The 20,662-nt window shown below is 34.8% G+C and overlaps 1 protein-coding gene across 4 annotated transcripts in view; it reads right to left on the reverse strand.

Annotated features, from left to right (window-relative positions):
• ERBB4 (erb-b2 receptor tyrosine kinase 4) overlaps positions 1-20,662 on the reverse strand; it is a 1,293,114-nt gene that overhangs the window by 45,698 nt on the left and 1,226,754 nt on the right. For all 4 annotated transcript variants that reach the window (XM_055573359.1, XM_055573357.1, XM_055573360.1 and 1 more), the window contains exons 21-25: positions 10,174-10,329; positions 7,370-7,445; positions 4,055-4,201; positions 1,903-2,000; positions 381-551 (exon numbers count right to left, since the gene is read on the reverse strand). In XM_055573359.1, the coding sequence (XP_055429334.1) occupies positions 381-551; positions 1,903-2,000; positions 4,055-4,201; positions 7,370-7,445; positions 10,174-10,329 (648 nt within the window). The remainder of the gene's footprint in view (positions 1-380; positions 552-1,902; positions 2,001-4,054; positions 4,202-7,369; positions 7,446-10,173; positions 10,330-20,662) is intronic.

Genomic DNA, 20,662 nt, shown 5'->3' on the forward strand with positions numbered 1-20,662 from the left:
TAAGAAAAAAGGAGAAAGCCTATCTTGGGAAGAATTTTGATTTATTTATAAACACATACAGATTTATTAGTTTGAATTGGTGACAGATTTTCAAAAATTGAAATTTGTTTTAACTAAATATAAGACCAAAAAAAAAAAATTTCTCCTTTTGAAATCTTGAAGATATTTTAGAGTGCATGTTGTATTGCCCATGCTTGCCTTTCAAAATTAACTATATGTGGCAAGTTTGGCATATCTTTTGTTGATAAAACTTGCTTTTAATTTAGGAATCACTCTGATTTGAGCTATATTATTTATTTGGTAATTTTTGTGCTTGCAGAGTATTTCCATGATTTTGTTTCTCAGAAATAATATGAGAAGTGGTATGTAATACTTCTTACCCTATTTGAGTCAATTCTTGATCTGGAAGTATAGATGGGAGGAGGGATGTTGAAAGCTTGAGGTACCAGGTATTCCTCAGCATCCATCATATCTTCTAAATCTTCTTCATCCAAGAGATTCTGAAAGAACTTGCTGTCATTTGGACTGGGAAGCTTCATACGATCATCACCCTAAAAAATTGCCCATCAGATACACAGACAAAAATGATTCTTTCCTTCATGTTAAATATGTGAAGTTTGCAGCAAATTTATATAATATCAAAATCATTGCAAATTCATGCACTCATTAAAAAATATTTAGCACAATTACCTGCCATATAGAAGCCTATAACATATATAGATATGACAGGGAAAGATAAATAAATTAAATACACAAAAAAATCTGATAAATGCCCATTTGAGATGAATAAAGCAGAATGCTATGGCTATTTTTAGAGAGCATAATCCATTTTAGATTTGAGAATAGTGGTAGGTTTCATTGCCAAGATGGTGTTTAACTGTGACTTTAAGAGTAAATAATAAAGAAAGAGCAATGAACTTATCAATCTTTATTATATTTGGTTGGTTGATAGTGCAAAGCTATCAGGACACAAAGTATCCATGATTTGTTCTACAGCATAACATTATGAAAGTGATATCATTCAAAATCACAGCAAGCATGGAAAAGAACCTAAATGGGAATGGGAGAAACACCAAAACAGTTGTTACTCTCTTACCTCAACTATTTCTTAAATAGAATTTAAAAATTTAAGTTATAAGATATTTTTGTAAACATTTTTTAAAATCAGAGTTAATTTGGGAAAAAGATAGAAATCATTGTCTGCTAAAATGTGACTTTTATCTTCATGTCAGACTATTGATATGAAGATAAACAGTACTCTGTTTTATTGAGAAATCTTAACTCAATGTTATCCAGACTATTTGCTTATGGTTTAGGCAAAATATTCACAACAAAATTTACTGCAAATTTAAATGATCAAATCCATTTTTTGTAGTGTTACATATAAAATGTTCTTTTGGTCTATTATTTTATCTGTATATATTCATTTAAATCTGAGTTATTGTTTGGTTATAATAACCTGAGATATTATTTTTTAAATAAACATATTTTAAAATATTTTTCTAGGAAATGAAATGTCAATATATTTAAATTTCTAATTCACTGCCTTCAAACATGGACACAATGAACATGAAAATTTATTTTCTTTTTTTTCCAAGAGGAGATAATTATAACAATGAATGTAACTAGTAGAGTACTTCAAGGCTTGTCTGAGGATAAAGGCCTTTTTATGCACATGAATAATCATAATTATCTGACAGATCAATAGCAGAGGCACTTAAGTGCTAAGGGAAAATGCTTAGAAGCAGTTCTGACAAGCAAAAGTCATTTCACATTATGTTCTGCTTAGTTAATCAGTTTGTGAGTGGTGATATCCACAGTTCGAAAGTTCAGGTATTATTACTGTTTTGTAGTGAGCTTTCCATTGTGATCTTCTCAAAAACCTAAGTCAAAGGTACAAACCTGAATAACTAGGTATCTTTGAGGGTCTCGAGCCATCCTTGAAAATTCAGCAGCCAGTTCCTTAAATTTAGGTCTACTGTCAGCATCAATCATCCAACCTAGAAATTCACAAGCAATAAAAGTCACTATATCCATAATTAGGAAGAGGTGGGATGTAAATTTTACAAAAATATAGGTTAAGTTTGAAAAATATTATTTTAATAAAAATAACCTGAAAAACAAAGAAAACTAATGAAAGAATTCAATAGGTGAGAGTCTCACAATCAGTTTACTGATATTCATAACTACATGCAATAATAACATAAGCTTTTTATCTTGTTGATATAATTTAAAATTAATTTTTTCATCATAGAAAATATAACCTAGGCTAACCATAGGAACTTAAGAAATCTCAGATCTTTTCTCATTATGTGTAAAGAGAATTTTTTTTAAAAACTTTTCTTTAATGTGTATAGAAGGTGAGATTGGAATATAATTTATCAGTTTATATCAGGAATGACATGGATTAAAAACTTTGATTACAATGTGATACGCTGGCATAAAAGTGAAGAAAAGAATCAAAAGCAACTTTCTTATGCTATTTTTTTTTCCTGATGGGAAAAACAACTAATGCAAAGTGATTGGCAATGTGTGTTGAGCAATAGCTGTTCATTTATCTGAGTATTAGCCTTTCCAGCATAAAAACACTATCAGCATTTTTCAAGGTATGTATTATTATTTAGCTGGGAGTCTAGATAAAGTGGGTCTTATCTCCCCAGGCTCTATTTAACTGATGAAATGACAAGAATAAAAGTACCAAGCTTTCCTTGATTTTACTGCCAAATGACCCTTTTCTTAGATACTAAAAGTTCTAAAAGCGAGGTAAAAGTCCTTCTTTGGCAAAGATGTATTCCTGAGTTTTCCTTATTTTATTGGAGCTTCTAAATAACTATCTAAATCATCTCACTCTATACGGGATCAGGTTATGTAATGCATGTATGTTTGCACACTCTCTTCCATAGATGACTACCAAACAATGTTTGACCTAATAAAGTTATAAAACTTGTTTCTCTGTTTCTCATAATTCAATCTTTATTCTTGTTATGGGAAGTCTTTGGCTGTCATTAATATTATTTGATTTTTTTTTCTCTCCTAACTAAGCTCAAATGCTCTATATTTTATATGCAACCATTCAAAAAAATGTTTTTGATACCAAGATGTTAATGAGAAAATCAGTGTTTCTGGAACTCTATGGGAACAAAAAAGGTTAAATTCTCAGTGAGGTATCAGTTTCTTTCTAACTAAATACTGAGTAAATAGAACTACGCTTAGAGAAAAGGGCATGCTGACCCAAACTGAAAAGCACATTTTTTATTTCTTCCCTCACTGTCAGAATGTATCACACATGTCATGAATATAAATCTGAGTAGACCTGGGTCCAAAGTCTCATATTAATAAGATGCTTATTCACCTTCACCAGTTTGTTTCTTTGCTAACCCTGTGGTAATCAAAAGGGGAAAACCCCAGATTACACAAGAAAGATTGCTGAATGCTAATCTCATTTAAATTAATTCAGAAACTCCAGAGACTTCCCTAATTCTATTTAAATTAAGAGCCTAGGCTTGCAAAACACATTTATAACACGTATGTGTCTGAGACCCAGAAGGGAGGAAGAAAAATAAGAGAGTTAGATGTAAACAAATGATTTAATTTAAAAAAAGTAAATATTCACAATCTTTTTAGTTCAATATAGATTCATGCCTTTCCACTTCCCACTCTGCCTTGCTAATTTCCTGTTGATTGAGACTGGTAAACTCATTTCCATTGAATTCATCTTTTTAAATGATTAGCTTCAAGCTTCTTTTTCTCTATGTGTAGATCATTTCTTTAGTCTGCTTTTTTTCCTTTAAAGATTATTAACATTATTGTGATTAATTACATCCCTTTGTGAGAAACAAGTTGATTGTATAGAAGTGATAAGAATCAAAGTGAAATAAAAAAGAAGCATAAGAATCATATAATGTTGACTTCATAGTATGAAAGCATGATACTTCTTCACATTAAAAAAATTGCAACAAACATAGGTGTTTATATTCTCCTTTCACAATGATCTTTAAAATTTTATATTTTTCAATACACAGAAAAAATTGTGAAGATTGATTAGCAATCTTACATTTGACCATGACCATGTAAACGTCAATAGTGCAGATGGGAGGCTGAGGCAAACGTTCTCCTTTCTCTAATAAATCAGGAATTTCTCTGGTTGGAATTCCATCGTAAGGTTTTCCTCCAAAGGTCATCAGTTCCCATATAGTGACTCCTAAATTAGAGATCAATTCTCACGTAAGCACATCAGCAATATACTATGAGCAAACCAGCAACATGTCTGTGGCAAAAGAATGCTTTTCAGAGGGTAATTAGGAATAGTCTAATTATACTAATGTTTGTTGACCCAGTTTAAGTTTTATCACATTAGAGCCTGGAAAACAATTTATTTACTATATACATGTGTATCGATACCAAACAAATATGATTAGGTAAAATCTGCTATTGATTAATTTTGAGATTAACATTTTTGCTATTAGAAGTCCTAAAGGTCAAGCTAGGGTTTAGAATGTTTAGGTTACAATAAATAATTGTGCCTTTCTTTTTAACTAATGTGAAGAGAACAAGTAGAATAAAACAGATTCATTTCTTTAGCACATATGAGAATCATATGCACATATGATTGAAGAATGATCCATATGCAAAACAAAATGCATGTAAAGTGATCATCTCCAAATTGAAAGAAATCAGTAATAGTCTATTTCTTAGATAATAACAGTATCTTGAATCACTAGAACATTCTTTCCTTGGTGAAAGCAAATACTCTAAATACTAGCTTGCAAGTAGCTAACTTTGATAAGAATAATGATACTGATACGAACAGTAACATACACAGAATGCCTCTGTATAATCTAATAATAAGCTAATTTAATAGTTATACTTTTCTTAGGGGTAAAGGTTATTCAGAAATTGTATCTGCTAATACAATAGTATTAGCAAGTGAATTTTAACTGATGCATATACAAGTATCTTTCAATATAAAATTCATTAATGATGGTTATTTTTTCCCATTGCCATTTGTAATGAATTATTTATTCAAGCTGAAGTCATTTTTAGTTTATAACAGTTACCATTGACTGATAAACATGCAAAGCTTAAAATATAAAAATATATGTAAACTTCAAATTATTCATCATAATAGTATCATTAGAGATTATCTGATTTTTTGGTTAATATTTACATCTTATAGATCTTAAATATAGTATAAACATGTAAATTAGTTATGCAATTTAACTTTCAGCCTTATAAAACACTACTTGATTTTGCATACTGAAGAATGATTCATAGAACTGATGACTAAAAGTCAGTGTTCATGACGAAGGCTGAAACAAAGTAAGAAGTAGATTACTGGCTATTCATATTGTCATATTTATAGAATATGTATTTAATGATAACATTTTATTAACTTATATTTGTAATTATAAAAGAATAGGTACTTTCACATCTCTATCAGGACTTCTATGAGTAAGATACAAGGCAACTACAAATAAAAAGAACAGAAAATACAATAAACAGAAACACATCAATATAAAAGTTGAAGTAGAAAAATCAAAACCCCCACTTCTACCAATAATATTCCAATTATATCTTTGCAGAGTTGATGACAAGATAGGGTTAAACAGAGATGGCTGCATGTAGAAGAGCAATCTCAAGAAAATTAAATCAGAAACATCTTCAAAACTTACAATTTTATCATTTGAAGATAGAAATCATATTCAATGCATATTTATTTTTATAAAAGTAAAGATGCACCCAGGGGCAATGTTCCATGTAGATTCACTGTAAATAAGACTATGAATCTTTGTTAGCCTTTTATGACTTTTGCAACCAACTATGATATATAATAAAAATCCTAAAATGCCTTATAGATATGGATTGATGATCTGGGCTATGTTTCAAAACAGAGTTCACTTTATCTGTCTATCCATCCACCTATCTGTCCATCCATCAGATTCTGAGATATTGCAACTCAACATGAAGAATAATAGTATGACCTTAAAACAGGATTTTCTTCAAAAGATACATTTTATTATTAAAAATGTGATTGCCCTGCCAATATTTTCTTTAATGCATATATGTATTTACTTATTCTAGAAATCATTTAAAATTTGTAGGTTGTCACATTTAGTTCAGGGAAACATAAGTAGGAACAAAAAAGGGAAAGAAAAGAAAAAAATCTATTTGATATTATATAAATTATCTTATATGTAAATCTACTTTATCATGTAATATATGTGCTGATCTATACCATATAGTATATAAATGCATATGTACATGTTAATGTATCTCATATTATGTATACTTCTATCTAATATTTAAGTGTATATGATTTATATGTAATGATATATATCTGTTTTTAATTTAGTCCTTTCAGCTTAATTAAGTTTTGTCAAGGGTTCCCCTGTACTTGCCTAATCTCAAACACACAACACTCTGCTTCTAAGCTGAGTAGACTACATGAGTCTTCATGAAAATTTTAACACCTCATACAGTTTACAGGTGTGGAAATAAAAACTACCCCATAGAAATATCTTATATTTTAAAGATAATTTATACTGTTTTTAGATTAAAAATACAGGTTGTTTAATCTTCTTTCAAAAAATAAAACCTAAGCTTAAATTTGAGTTAAATAAATTGCTTCATGCTTTCAAGACTCACCAACACATTTTCATTTAAAGAAGCACTGAGCTTTTTATTGTTAGAAGTGCTAGTTTTATACAGTTTATGTAAACTTAGAAAAGGTGTTGATTTATTCTTACTAATACTTAGTATTAGTGGACTTAAGTTTGTAAATAGCCAGACAGGCACTAAGAAGCTCATCTCAAAAACTGTTAGATGCAAATAAATAAATGTTCTAAAATTTAAAATCACTGTTCCCATTCATTTATTAATTTTCTAATATATCTGTATATTCCAAAAGTAGTTCATAAATTACAATTAAAGGTATAATTATAAATCATCTCTCTTATCTATCTCTCCCCTCACATTTATTGCTCTCATCCTACTGCTTTCAATAATTGGTATTTGTTCTAACAATAATCTCTATTTTCTTACTATATAACTAGATTTCAGTAAGAAAATGCTTTTTAAAAAACATTTATTAAAACATTTGAAAAACATTTATAAAAAAGATTTGAAATTATGTTTTCAAAGATCTGTTGAAAATGAAGGCCATAGGAGTCTATGAAAATGTCCCTAATTTAAAACTGCTGCTTTTGGTTTTGTTTTGTTCATCAAAATGATTAGACAAGTTGCTACCAAAGCAAAGGTTATGATAGACAACTCAACTAAGACATTAATATATTACATTTTAGAGAACCAAGAAACCTAAAATGTTTATTTTTGCTTTAAAAGCCTTATAACACAAAGAAGAATTATTTACCATAGCTCCAAACGTCGCTCTGATGGGTGAATTTCCTATAATGTATACACTCCAGAGCCATCCATTTAATTGGCATCTACAGAAAAATAATAAGTGTAAGTCATATAAAAAGTCATTTCTATATTTCCTCAATATGAGTCTCTGGATTCATCTCTCTTGTATGCATAGAAAAATAGAAATGTGTTATTTTTCAAAACAGGGAGGATATGAAATCTAATCTTAAAAAGAATTAATTAAAAATATTTATTTTTAAAACCTTCATAAACAGTAAAAAGGGAAATAATAAGTATCACTTTCTAAGCTTCTTACTATTCAGTGATTAAGTTACTAGTTAATATTATGACTCACAATATCAATTCTAAAACATCTAATACATATATTTTTAATAATGTGGTCATACTGTATTGTTTTCCCCCAAATAAGATTCCCTACATTTTCAGGAACCCTTTCCACCCTCAAATTTCAGGCCACTGATAAAATGAACTCTTTCTACACCTGTTCTCTCCCTCTCCTCTCAGATAATTTGGTCACTAAAACACCTAAAATAACGAATTCCAAAGTTAGCCTTCCTTTGTTCCCCAGCCACAAATGATCTCCCTCGACTTGGGTAGCCAGTATTGAAAATATGTACCATTTTCAAAATAGGAATTATATAAAAGAATATGAGAGGATCAGTACAAATCCATCATCACTGTAAGAAAAGCGACTCAGCTCACATACCCTGCTGCTGATGGGTCAGCAGAACAAGTTTCAACTACGAAGGGCAGTGTTATAGAGCTGGGAATATAATTAGATTCTATGGAATAAAGATAAACACTTCTACCTTGCAGTTGAAAGCTTAAAACTAAATAGGCCTTTGAAATCATGAGGTTGGCTGCTCACCAAGGTGACACCAAGGTAACTCAGTGACAGAATCATGGTATTCAGTGAAAGGGAACAGAAGACACATTGAAAGTAATTTCCCTATGGGCAAGGAGTTAGCCGACTTTATGGACTACAGACACTGTTAAAGAAGCAAGTTTAAATCACAGGTGGCTTGATAAAGACTTAATGGTTACTAGGCATTTAAAGCTCTAATGAATCTTGCTTTAGACAAATCTTACAGCTGTATGTTCTCAAGACAAGTGAAGTCATGTGATTTATAGACTTCTACTTCTGTGCAGTCTTGTAGTGAATTTCAAAGCTGTGGTCTCAAATGGCTGCAATTTGTAGTAAATAGGCTAATAAAATCAAGGAAAAGCCAGAGAAAGCTACAAAACTGAAGATTTAAAAAATATACATGTTGTGTTTTGCTTTGTGTTTGTGATAAGATTTGAATATATATAGTTTTATTTATAAGCTTTTAGTATAAAAATCAATGTTTAGCAATTAGAGGCCTGTCATTGTAAAATAATTATAATATGCATCTGGATGACCCATGATGAGTAAAGGTAAATAATAAACATATTTACCTGACACATTAATTACTTGTTTTTGTTAGCATGTACTTTTAGGTTAAGGCTGCATTTGCTTATTTTATTTGGTCTCTTCTGATGTAAGCTTATCCAGGCCAACCTAGAGGAGCCTCCACATGAAGAGGAGGTATCCTCAATAGTTGGCAAAGAATAACAAGCTAAACTGTGGGTTAATAAAGAAAGATAAGAACTGGAACTAAGGCATGGATTGAGACCCCATATGGTGAATGAGAGAGGCAGAAAGACAGCTGTCAGGCAGGGCTTGTGGATGGAGAGTCAGAAAAGTTAGAAGAGGCAGTGGCACTATTCCTTGGGGTAGACTGGTTGACATTCTAGTGGAGGGAGTCAGAGAATACTGGGTTGACCAAAAAGTTGTTTCGCTTAGTGAATTTTTGTTATTGTTGTTTAGTTGCTGAGTCATGTCCGACTCTTGGGACCTTATGGACTGTAGCTCGCCAGGCTCCTCTGTCCATGGAATTTCTCATGTAAGAATACTGAAGTGGGTTACCATTTCCTTCTCCAAGGGATCTTCCCAACCCAGAGATCAAACCTGAGTCTCCTGCATTGCAGGCTGATTCTTTACCACTGAGCCACCAGGTAAGTCCTGATTAGTGAATACTTAGTTCAGTAAAAGTCTTAGTGAAAATGAAAAATGTGTCTTTAATTTTTACTTAAAACAAAATGAACTTCTTGGTCAATCCAATAAATAAACTGGTACATCATATGCTACAATGAAAACAAAAAAACAGAGCCAGGTAAGAGCAATCTGTTGTTTTTGCTACAGGAGGATTAGAAGTTAAATAGAATGTTCAACTTTCCAATATTTATGATTCTTGGTAGTAGCAAGACTTCTCTCTAGTCTGTGAGAAAGAAGTACTTCTCTGATTTCTTTGTGATAGTCTTAAATTAGTAGGATCAATGAAACAATTTATATGGCCCTGGGTTAAAATGTAATCTTTAGAGTTTCTTGGGAGCTACCCACTCCCCATTAGAACTGACATAAAGACCACTTGGATCCAGACACTCATGGTATTTTAGCTACTTTTGAGAAATGGAAGTTGGTAATACATGCTATATATCTATTTTAAATATTCTATTAATATATATGTGTATGTATGTGTATGTATGTGTGTATGTATGTGTGTGTATGTATATGTGTGTGTGTGTGTGTGTGTGTGTGTATATATATATATATATATTACTGTGGGTAGGACAGAAGGCAAATGGTAGAACTAAGATTTTATAATCTCCTAAACCTCAGGTTTGTTGGCTTCTTTCTATAACATATAAGGAGATAAAAGGATATTACATTATATTTTCAAGTAATATTGCTCTCAAAGAGATATTCACCTTTCCTCCATCAGCATTATACTCTTTTTCATCTCCTTCCAAGAGTCTGGCTAGTCCAAAATCCGTGATTTTCACATGGTTTGGAGATTTCACTAAGACATTACGGGCTGCCAAGTCCCGATGAACAAGCCGTCTTTCTTCCAGGTACATCATTCCCTGAAAAACACCAAATTTCCCAAAGAAGCAATTAGTGCCTAGGGTTTTCCATTGTCAAAAAAAGGAGTTTCCTAGCTTTCAGGTGTAAGTGCTTGATTTCTCTAAGTAATGTAAAAATTTGATAATATTTCCAAAATTAGGGAAGAGGCAGATGTTAAAAAGCAAACCACAAATAGCTTTTGGCTTTTATTCCCAAAAGCCTTCTAAAAGCAGAATGGATTACCTGCACATGAGCTAATTGTTAGATCATTTTTTTTCCCCCAGGTACTTTATATTCTTTTGCAAACACTTTCATTAGTGAGAATGAAAGTGTCCTAATAGACTGGCTAATGGAAATAGATGGGAATACCAGACCACCTGACCTGCCTCTTGAGAAACCTATATGCAGGTCAGGAAGTAACAGTTAGAACTGGACATGGAACAACACACTGGTTCCAAATAGGAAAAGGAGTATGTCAAGGCTGTATATTGTTACCCTGCTTATTTAACTTATATGCAGAGTACATCATGAGAAACTCTGGGCTGGAAGAAACACAAGCAGGAATCAAGATTGCCAGGAGAAATATCAATAACCTCAGATATGCAGATGACACCATCCTTATGACAGAAGTGAAGAGGAACTACAAAGCCTCTTGATGAAAGTGAAAGAGGAGAGTGAAAAAGCTGGCTTAAAGCTCAACATTCAGAAAATGAAGATCATGGTATCTGGTCCCATCACTTCATGGCAAATAGATGGGGAAACAGTGGAAACAGTGTCAGACTTTATTTTGGGGGGCTCCAAAATCACTGCTTACTCCTTGGAAGGAAAGTTATGACCAACCTAGATAGCATATTCAAAGGCAGAGACATTACTTTGCCAACAAAGGTTTGTCTAGTCAAGGCTATGGTTTTTCCAGTGGTCATGTATGGATGTGAGAGTTGGACTGTGAAGAAAGCTGAGCACTGAAGAATTGATGCTTTTGAACTGTGGTGTTGGAGAAGACTCTTGAGAGTCCCTTGGACTGCAAGGAGATCCAACCAGTCCATCCTAAAGGAGATCAGTCCTGGGTGTTAATTGGAAGGACTGATGCTGAAGCTGAAACTCCAAAACTTTGGCCACCTCATGCGAAGAGTTGACTCATTGGAAAAGACTCTGATGCTGGGAGGGATTGGGGGCAGGAGGAGAAGGGGACGACAGAGGATGAGATGGCTGGATGGCATCACTGACTCGATGGATGTGAGTTTGAGTGGACTCTGGGAGTTGGTGATGGACAGGGAGGCCTGGCATGCTGTGATTCATGGGGTCGCAAAGTGTCGGATACGACTGAGTGACTGAATTGAACTGAACTGAACTGAACATGTATTTGGACTGACCCACATATTTTTGTTTTCTTCTCAATATCTTGTTTCATGTCATCTTCCCCCATACACCCACTCAAAACAAATTCAGCTATCCATACTTTTCAAAAGTATTTCATATAAAGTTTTAATGGAGGCAAAATCATTATTATAGATTCTACCAAGGCTGAGAATTATATTATTCTTATTGCGTACATGCTAAGTCGCTTCAGTCATGTCCAAATCTCTATGACCCTATGGACTGTAACCCACCAGGCTCCTCTGTCCATGAGATTTTCCAGGCAAGAATACTGGAATCGGTTGCCATATCCTTTTCCAGGGGAATCTTCCTGAACCAGGCATCCAACCCACATCTCTTGTGTCTCCTGCATTGGCAGGCAGGTTCTTTACCACTAGTGCCAATTGGGAAGCCCTTATTCTTATTAATTATGCAAAAAAATGAAATATACCCTAGGGGCATTAAAAGCCTCTAATTTAAAAATTGGTTTTGATGACATTAGTAGTCACTGTTAGAATTCACAAATGAAAGTACATCATTTATAAACACCTTCAAATTAGCCTTTAATATATTTTCTTCATAAAACATATATGTAATTAAAATAAAGTGCATTGCTGATTGCCAACAAGAGATATAACTGGATCTTCCCCCAATATACACACACACATATGTATATGTACATATACACATGTACTCTTGGTTGTTGTTTAATTGTTAAGTCATGTCTGAGTGTTTTGAGACCCCATGGAGTGTAGCTTGCCAGGCTCCTCTGTCCATGGGATTTCCCAGGCAAGAATACTGGAGCAGGTTGCCATTTCCTTCTTCAGGGATCTTCCTGACTCAATCATCTTGAACCCACATTGTCTGCATTGGCAGACATGTTCTTTACCACTGAGCCACCACGGAAGCCCATACATATGCATACATATGTGTTATATGTATACATAGCATGTATATTAGATTACGGACAAGTAAAAAATAATCCAGAAATGATAGTTATTCATTGTATTTCATCAATAGGGAAACCAAGAGTCATGAAACACTAGCCTAACTAAAAGGTTGAAGTAAAACTAAGGAAATGAACTCAAAGGTCTATATTAGAGTGCTCTTCTTTTGTTTGAGTGAACATATTTTTGTTGAAGAGTAAGGGAAAATTCTATATTTGAGGACGTCAGTGGTAAGAACAAATCAGAAGTGTTATAAAATGGTTGAAGCATACTCTCATGCCAATTGCAAATCAATGCTGCTGGCAGTTAACATTACAACTGCAGGACTTTGAAGGATTAATGGTTTCTGATATCAAACAAAAGCTGTGGTAAACAGACATATAAATCAGAGAGGTCAAAAAATTATGAACCGTATACTCCGTATACTTGGTGTAGTGGAAAGAGAATATTGCTTCAGGCAGCATCATGAGCAGAGCGCTATATAAATGCCCATTAAACACAACCAGTGCAGATACTGCCTGATATGGTCCAATCAGTCAGAAGTTGGGTGACATCATATGTATTAGCGTTTTCTGAAATCAATCCACAACTGGGATTTATGGGAGCTTTGTCCTCTTTCCTAAACAGTGCCTTTTCCTTGATCATGCCAACTTGGAGATTTCTAGAATAAAGTGAACATGAAAACATAAAACCACTGCATGCTTTAAAGGATTAATAAAAACTGTCATTGCATTGGAGATAAAGTCTGTTTGATAATTTTGTCCCTGTATGAAGTATTCAGAAAAACATTCATCATTCTTTTTCTTATCATCTTCATAACAGAATATGGAAAGCATGTTAGCAAGAAGTTGATATTCAGATCCACACACAATGACAGAACACATACTATATGCCAAGTACTCTGCCAGACACCAGAAAGACAAAAGAGAGTCAGAGAAGGTTTGTGCATTAGAGGATAGAAGCTAATTAATAAAGCGGGCTGATATGGAGTAAAAATTTGACCAGATCAGTGACGTGTGGAAGGCACCTAATACAGGAGAGCTGTATTTTGAGGACCATCTGTTGTATAGTCTAGCAAGTGTGCATGAGCAGGGAGGCTTCAGAGAGGTACTATGGCCTAAGTAAAGCTTTAAGGATGGCTGTCCACCAGCTGGACAAGGTAGGGGGAAAATTGCAGTAAGAACAAGCACAGGAGAATCAATAGCATGGCATACTTGGACAAAGTTACATAACTTTGTATTTCTGAAGTATTATGCATATGGTGAGTGATGAGACTGAAAATAGAGTAAGAGGCTAGATCCAAGAAGGACCCTTTATAAATCATGGTAGAGAATTTGACCTTTGCATTTTATGCAGCATTCAATGTGGTGATGCCCTCTTTTTTTTTAAGAGGAGAGTGACACAATTATCATTGGAGCCTAAAAAAATACCACCTGGTGCCAGTATAGAGGCTGGATTACATACAACTATAGCTAAAGTCAGGAGTCACTGCCACATTACAGGAGAAAAGTGAGGAGAGTGCAAAATAAAGGCTGTATACTGACCATGAGCTACCCCATTTTTGTATGCCGACACTGAATGAGTTTCATATATCCTCTTTAGTTGGTTACTGGCTATGCTCTTTAAGGGCATTTGGTCCCCAGTTTGCTAGGATCCTACTACTCACTATTATTTTCAAGAATTCAGTCTTTATTTGTTTATGATAGTCACCAGCTCCTATATGCATGAATGTCTGAATCTTCAACTAAACTAGGCCAGAAGGAACTAGGGTACACTGATAAAATAACCATCCTTGGTAAATGACTGTACAATGATGAAGACAGTAAATTGAGAATAAGCCTGTGCTTTTGTAATTTAGGTGGATAATGATTCCTTTAACTAGATATTATCCTAATGTAAATATATGTAAGAAATATATATTCTACCAATAGGGAACTAATATTCAACAAGAAACTTAAGACTTTAATGACACATTGACTATATAAGCAAAGCCTCAAAATTCCGAAAGATCTTTGATATCCTATACATAAAGCCTCAGCAGGTGATAGACTATCCTGAACCTCTATATAATTTGTCTGTAAAAAAAAAATTATTTTCTTCAAAATGCTGCTACTAAGTCACTTCAGTTGTGTCCGACTCTGTGCGACCCCATAGACGGCAGCCCACCAGGCTCTGCCATCCCTGGGATTCTCCGGGCAAGAGCACTGGAGTGGGTTGCCATTTCCTTCTCCAACGCATGAAAGGGAAAAGTGAAAGTGAAGTCGCTCAGTCGTGTCTGACTCTTTGCGACATGGACTGCAGCCCACCAGGCTCCTCTGTCCATGGGATTTTCCAGGCAAGAGTACTGGAGTGGGTGGCCATTGCCTTCTCCATGAGAACTAAATTCAGGAAACCAGATGGTAATCTCTACTGTTTTTCTTAGCTATCTGACCATGATTATAAGAGATAAAAACAGAAGCATCTGTCTCATTATCAAATCATCAAAATATGTTTGAATTGTTGCTTTGTAACTATGAAACATCATCATACAAATGAACACTTTCAACTTATTAATCATGACTGCCACCTTATTTCTAATTTCAGGTTCTGAATAAGAGTGTTGAAATTTGTGGATTTTTCACAATAGGTTTCTTCACACCACAGTCATTGGAACAAGATTTTCTTACCAGATCTCATTAGAATCACATTCTCTTCAAGATTTCTTCAAAATAAAATCACTCCTTAAACCAGAGCATGATGCAATTAAGTGGGCAGACAGTTATTAGAAATATCAGCAACAAAAATAAACTCAAGTCTCTTGAAGTTTGAAGATAATAGAGGGATATTGCTTTGGACTGCAAGGAGATCCAGCCAGTCCATTCTAAAGGAAATCAGTCCCGAATATTCATTGGAAGGACAGATGTTGAAACTGAAACTCTGATACTTTGGCCACCTGATGCGAAGAGCTGACTCATTTGAAAAGACCCTGATGCTGGGAAAGATTGAAGGTGGGAGGAGAAGGGGACGACAGAGGATGAGATGGTTGGATGGTATCACTGACTCAATGGAAATTAGTTTGAGTAAACTCTGAGAGTTGGTGATGGACAGGGAGGCCTGGTGTGCTTCATCCATGGGATGGCAAAGAGTTGGACACGACTGAGTGACTGAACTGAACTGAATTGCTTTGGTTGAAAAGGAACCTCTAACTTTGCCCTGTAGAAACTCTCATGTCCTTGCCCTGCCAGCTCAAGTGGACTATATAATAGGAATACTAACACTGACAACAGCCTCAGCTAATATTGACTGAGTTCTTAGAACACGGCAGGCATTAAACTAAACATGTCTACATTGGTCGGTTAATGTCTCTAGTGGCTCAGTGGTAAAGAATCTGCCTGCAGTGCAGGAGACACAGGCAGGAGATGAAGGTTTGATCCCTGGGTTGGGAAGATCACCTGAAGAAGAAAAACAGCTATCCACTCCAGTATTCTTGCCTGGGAGAGCCCCTGAACAGAGGAGCCTGGTGGACTACAGTCTATGGCATCGCAAAAGAGTCGGACACAACTGAGCACCTAAACAACATGAGACATACTACTTATACCCTATTCTAAATATGAGAAAACTCTGATAAGAGAGGTTAAGTTACTTGCTCCAAGTCATGTATCTAATGAGTGGTAGAACTGGGATTTGGTCCCTTGGTGTGGGACTCAAAGTCTGCACATTTAAGCCCACCTCCTCTCTTGATGGATCACTGGGTAGCGAAGGCATACAGAAATTAATGTACATAGTAACATCATATAGTTTTAAAAGATCCTAGTACTTCTGCAGAAAAAATATATTATCAAATGTTTCTGTGAATTTCAGTGCATAATGAAGGTGACTGACATGTTTGCTTTTATATTTAAAACTCTGCTAAATTATAGAATTTCTTATAATTTAGCAAGAAGTTAAATTGTGTAAATTGGAAACTCAATTCTTGTTATGGTCACAGGGTATGTAGGATGGTGGAGTGGCTTTTAGCATAAATTCTGGAGTTGATTGCTTGGCTAGAATCCAGAGCTCTGCCATATTCTAGCTATGTGACTCTAATGAGTTGATTAACCTCTCTATCTCTCACCTTCTTCCTGTCTAAAACAGCCACAATAGCACCTATCACAAAGGTTGTTGTGATGATCAAATAGTATGTAAAGTACTTAAGTTACTACTTAAGTAATAGTAGTATACATAGTAAGTATAGAACAAACTATGTCGTTCCACTGATAGTTATCAACAGTTCCAGTGCATAAGAATCATTTACCCTCATTAACTTGAATTGCCCATTTTAGAAAATCTGTGAGCTTCAACTAATATATCACAGTGGGTGTTCAATAAATGTTTGCAAATGCTGATACATATACCCATAACTTCCCATCATGAATAATGTGTGGCTAAAAATTTCAGAATAATTACTGTTCAAAATATTATTAGTTCACCTGAGGCTGCTGTCATATAAGGAGAAGGAAACATTAAGGAATCTAATAAAAGATCTGGTGCTTTCCATAAATATACCACAGATTCAGGAATTTAGTGAAGATAAAAGTTATAAACAGAATAGGTCAAAAACTTTTCAATGCTGCAGGATGTTTTCCTTGAGTGAATAAAATAGTAAATTTTCTGTACCCAAGTATTTGCCTTTTGTCACTCAGCACTCAGGGATATTTTGGGTAGAGGTGTTTTAAGGGTGGGCTTCCCAGGTGGCTTTAGTGATAAATAACCTACCTGCCAATGCAAGAGACATAAGAGACACTGGTTCAATCCCTGGGAAGATCCCCTGAAGAAGGAAATGGCAACCCATTCCAGTATTCTTGCCTGGAGAATCCTCATGGACAGAACTGCCTGGCAGGCTACAGTCCATGGAGTCAGACATAACTGAAGCGACTTAGCACGTACCTTTTAGGGGCATTTTTTTGTACTCCTTGATCCAAGTGCTGCAGTTCTGATTTTACTCAAACTACTCAGAATTTACTATCACTCAAACCATTCAGAACTTCACCATTTTCATACGTGCTCTGAATGCCGTAATGTGTTTTCAAAGACGGCTTACTTATTTTCTATTTTGCTCCTACCTCTTAAAATATGTGTCAATAAACACAAGCTCACTGGGGAAAGTTAAATTTTACTCTTGACTTTCAGGAATGCACTTTAATACAAAATCCAAGGATAATCTTATTATAATTGAGTTTAAAGTTTTAATCTCAGGTTAGAACTGACTCATATAAACTACTCTATTGGAAAAAAAATCAGTGACTGACAATTTAAAAGTACTGGCGTTGATGAAGTATTGGCAATGACCTTTTTAATCTTATGATGTCTGACTCACAGCTGGCTAGCAAAAATGCATCATTATTATGCTTTAATCCAAAGTTAAAATGTATTCTTCCCAGCTGCAGGAAGCTAACGGAAGTCAAGAGAGACCAGACTATTTCTGACAATAAATATTTGCTTCCCACATATAGGCCAGGTGACAATTTCATCATACATGTGCATGGAGCTAAAATTTTTAAGCTGTAGTCAGTTCTCACAGGCATTAATCTCTGGAGTTAGCAAGAGTACATTTTTTTTTTTTTCTGATTTCATTCTAATAACCTGAAGCTTTCTTAATAACAGGGAGCTTCAAGAAAGCTATCTTCAAATGAGAACTGCTCCTCTTTTCCACCTTTCCTTCTGAAAGCAATTCTATCCCTGAGCGAAAAAAGAAAAATCTAACTCTAATGCTCTCTACTGTTAGGGCAAAAGATATGAGCATGTTCAAGGGAAGAAAAATACCTTTCTGGATGAAGTGACTAACTTTATCCACATAGCACATGGAGTGAAACTAAGGTGGCTCTGTAACTGAATCAACTAAGTCTTTTTCAACCAGCCAAAGCTGGTTCACGGTACAGCAGAAAGAACACAGAACTGAGTGTTGCAAGAAAGAAGTCCCAGACAGGCTGCTCACAAGGTTTATGGCCACAGATACTCAATTCACCTCTTCTATAAAAGTGACAAGTTGGCCTAAATGATCTCTGAGGTGTCTTCTAGCTTTAAATTTTTATTCCATGATAGATGGGACTATAAAATACATCCATCTAAAATATTAAATGGTGGCCAATAATAGACACAAAGAACAGTAAAGAAAGAGGAAGAGTAGCTGTTTTACTTCAAATGTTAGTGAGAACCATGAATACATTTTAGTAAAAACCAGTTTAGTGCAACCCAACGTTTAAACCCTGGCTACTGACTATTTGTGTGACCTTAGTCAATTTATTTGTGTTTCATTTTCTTTTTTCAGTAAATGGGGATAATAATAGTATCCACCCTGAAGATTGTCTTGAAGATCAAACGCCTTAATATTTGTAAAACATGTAGAACATTCAATATCCTACAATACCATGTATTAAATAAACAATCTCAAATCCATCCTTCTTATGAAAGATACAATTCAACCACTATAACAGAAAGAAAAGGCAGCCGGTTAAAATACCTACTGGCTACTCAGCACTGTTGGGTATGGCAACTTCTGGTTTTCATTCTATGTGCCCCTCAATGTTCTTCCTATTATTCTGCTCAGAGGAAGAAAAGCAGATTCACATGGTTGTCCCAGATTGGCTTGGCATTGATACTCAAGTTTAATTTTCATGTTTTCCAACTGCACCTATGATCTTCACAAGACTTGGTCAGGTTGCAGTTCTTAAGATGATTTTGAAATACTGAGGACAACTGAATTTCTGTCATTTTAATAGTGTATGATGAAAACATTATTTGTTGCTATTTGAAATACAGTTATCAAATTTGGTTCCAATAATATGTTTGTGTATGTGTGTGTGTGTGTGTACACACACACACATGCATGTAGTAGATGCTATGGTGTGGCACCCAGAAACCTCTTCATGCCCAAGTTCTCAGAACCTCAGCCTCTGGGAGTGTTGACTGCTGATGGTTTTCACCTCAGCTGCCTTTGTTTTGGGGCAGTGACCCCACAATGCAACTACAAGGATGCTGCTTTGCCAGGGGTTTCACCCTGTCATGGGAGGCAGACCATAACCAGTAATTTGCTGATGTTGAGTTACAAAGGCCATACCTCCTCTTGACAACTATGAAGTGCTCTTCTAGTTCCTGAACACTTTATGGGATCAAATTATTCCTTTGTTGCAGTTTTATCATAGTTGAACTTTTCCTTCTACCTCATGTTGATTTTTCACTGTCTGATAGATGTTGTTTTTGAGAATACTTATGCAAACTCCCTACATGAAAACTTTTCTCAGAGACTGTTTTCTAGGAGCCAACCTAAGGCAACGTGTGTAACTGTTTTCCTTTATGATCTCAAGTATTCAGAATTTTAAGCTAACCAAACTCTATAATCATGCACACTATTGTTATTGTTTCCCTCTATCCTCTATCTCAATTCCATTTCGTATTCATCATGCTGCTGCTGCTAAGTCGCTTCAGTCATGTCCAACTCTGTGCGACCCCATAGACGGCAGCCCACCAGGCTCCCCAGTCCCTGGGATACTCCAGGCAAGAACACTGGAGTGGGTTGCCATTTCCTTCTCCAATGCATGAAAGTGGAAAGTGAAAGTGACGTCGCTCAGTCGTGTCCGACTCTTAGTGACCCCATGGACTGCAGCCTACCAGGCTCCTCCATCCATGGGACTTTCCAGGCAAGTGTACTGGAGTGGGGTGCCATTGCCTTCTCATAAATATTCACAATAATGTTTTTAATACATATCCTTTCAATCTGTATATGCTTACTTTGTCTTATTTGTATTTTCTAACAAGTGTTTTGTGTCATTTCTAATATATAAATAATATCATATATTAAATAGGATCATGTTTTACTTTAGATTCAAACATGCTGCTCTACATAATCTAGTTCTCATAGTCGCACTAAATTATACATACGGACTCACAAATATAAACACATACATAGCATTGTTACTGTCTATTCCTGGATACCAAACTTACCTCCATATTCTTGACACTGCAAATAAGACTGAATTAACCATTAATACTATTTGTAAAATGCTATAAATTTGCTTTACAACATAAATTATCT

The sequence above is a fragment of the Bubalus kerabau genome, chromosome 3 (genome assembly GCF_029407905.1).
Source record: "Bubalus kerabau isolate K-KA32 ecotype Philippines breed swamp buffalo chromosome 3, PCC_UOA_SB_1v2, whole genome shotgun sequence".
In the NCBI taxonomy this organism is placed as follows: domain Eukaryota; kingdom Metazoa; phylum Chordata; class Mammalia; order Artiodactyla; family Bovidae; genus Bubalus; species Bubalus kerabau.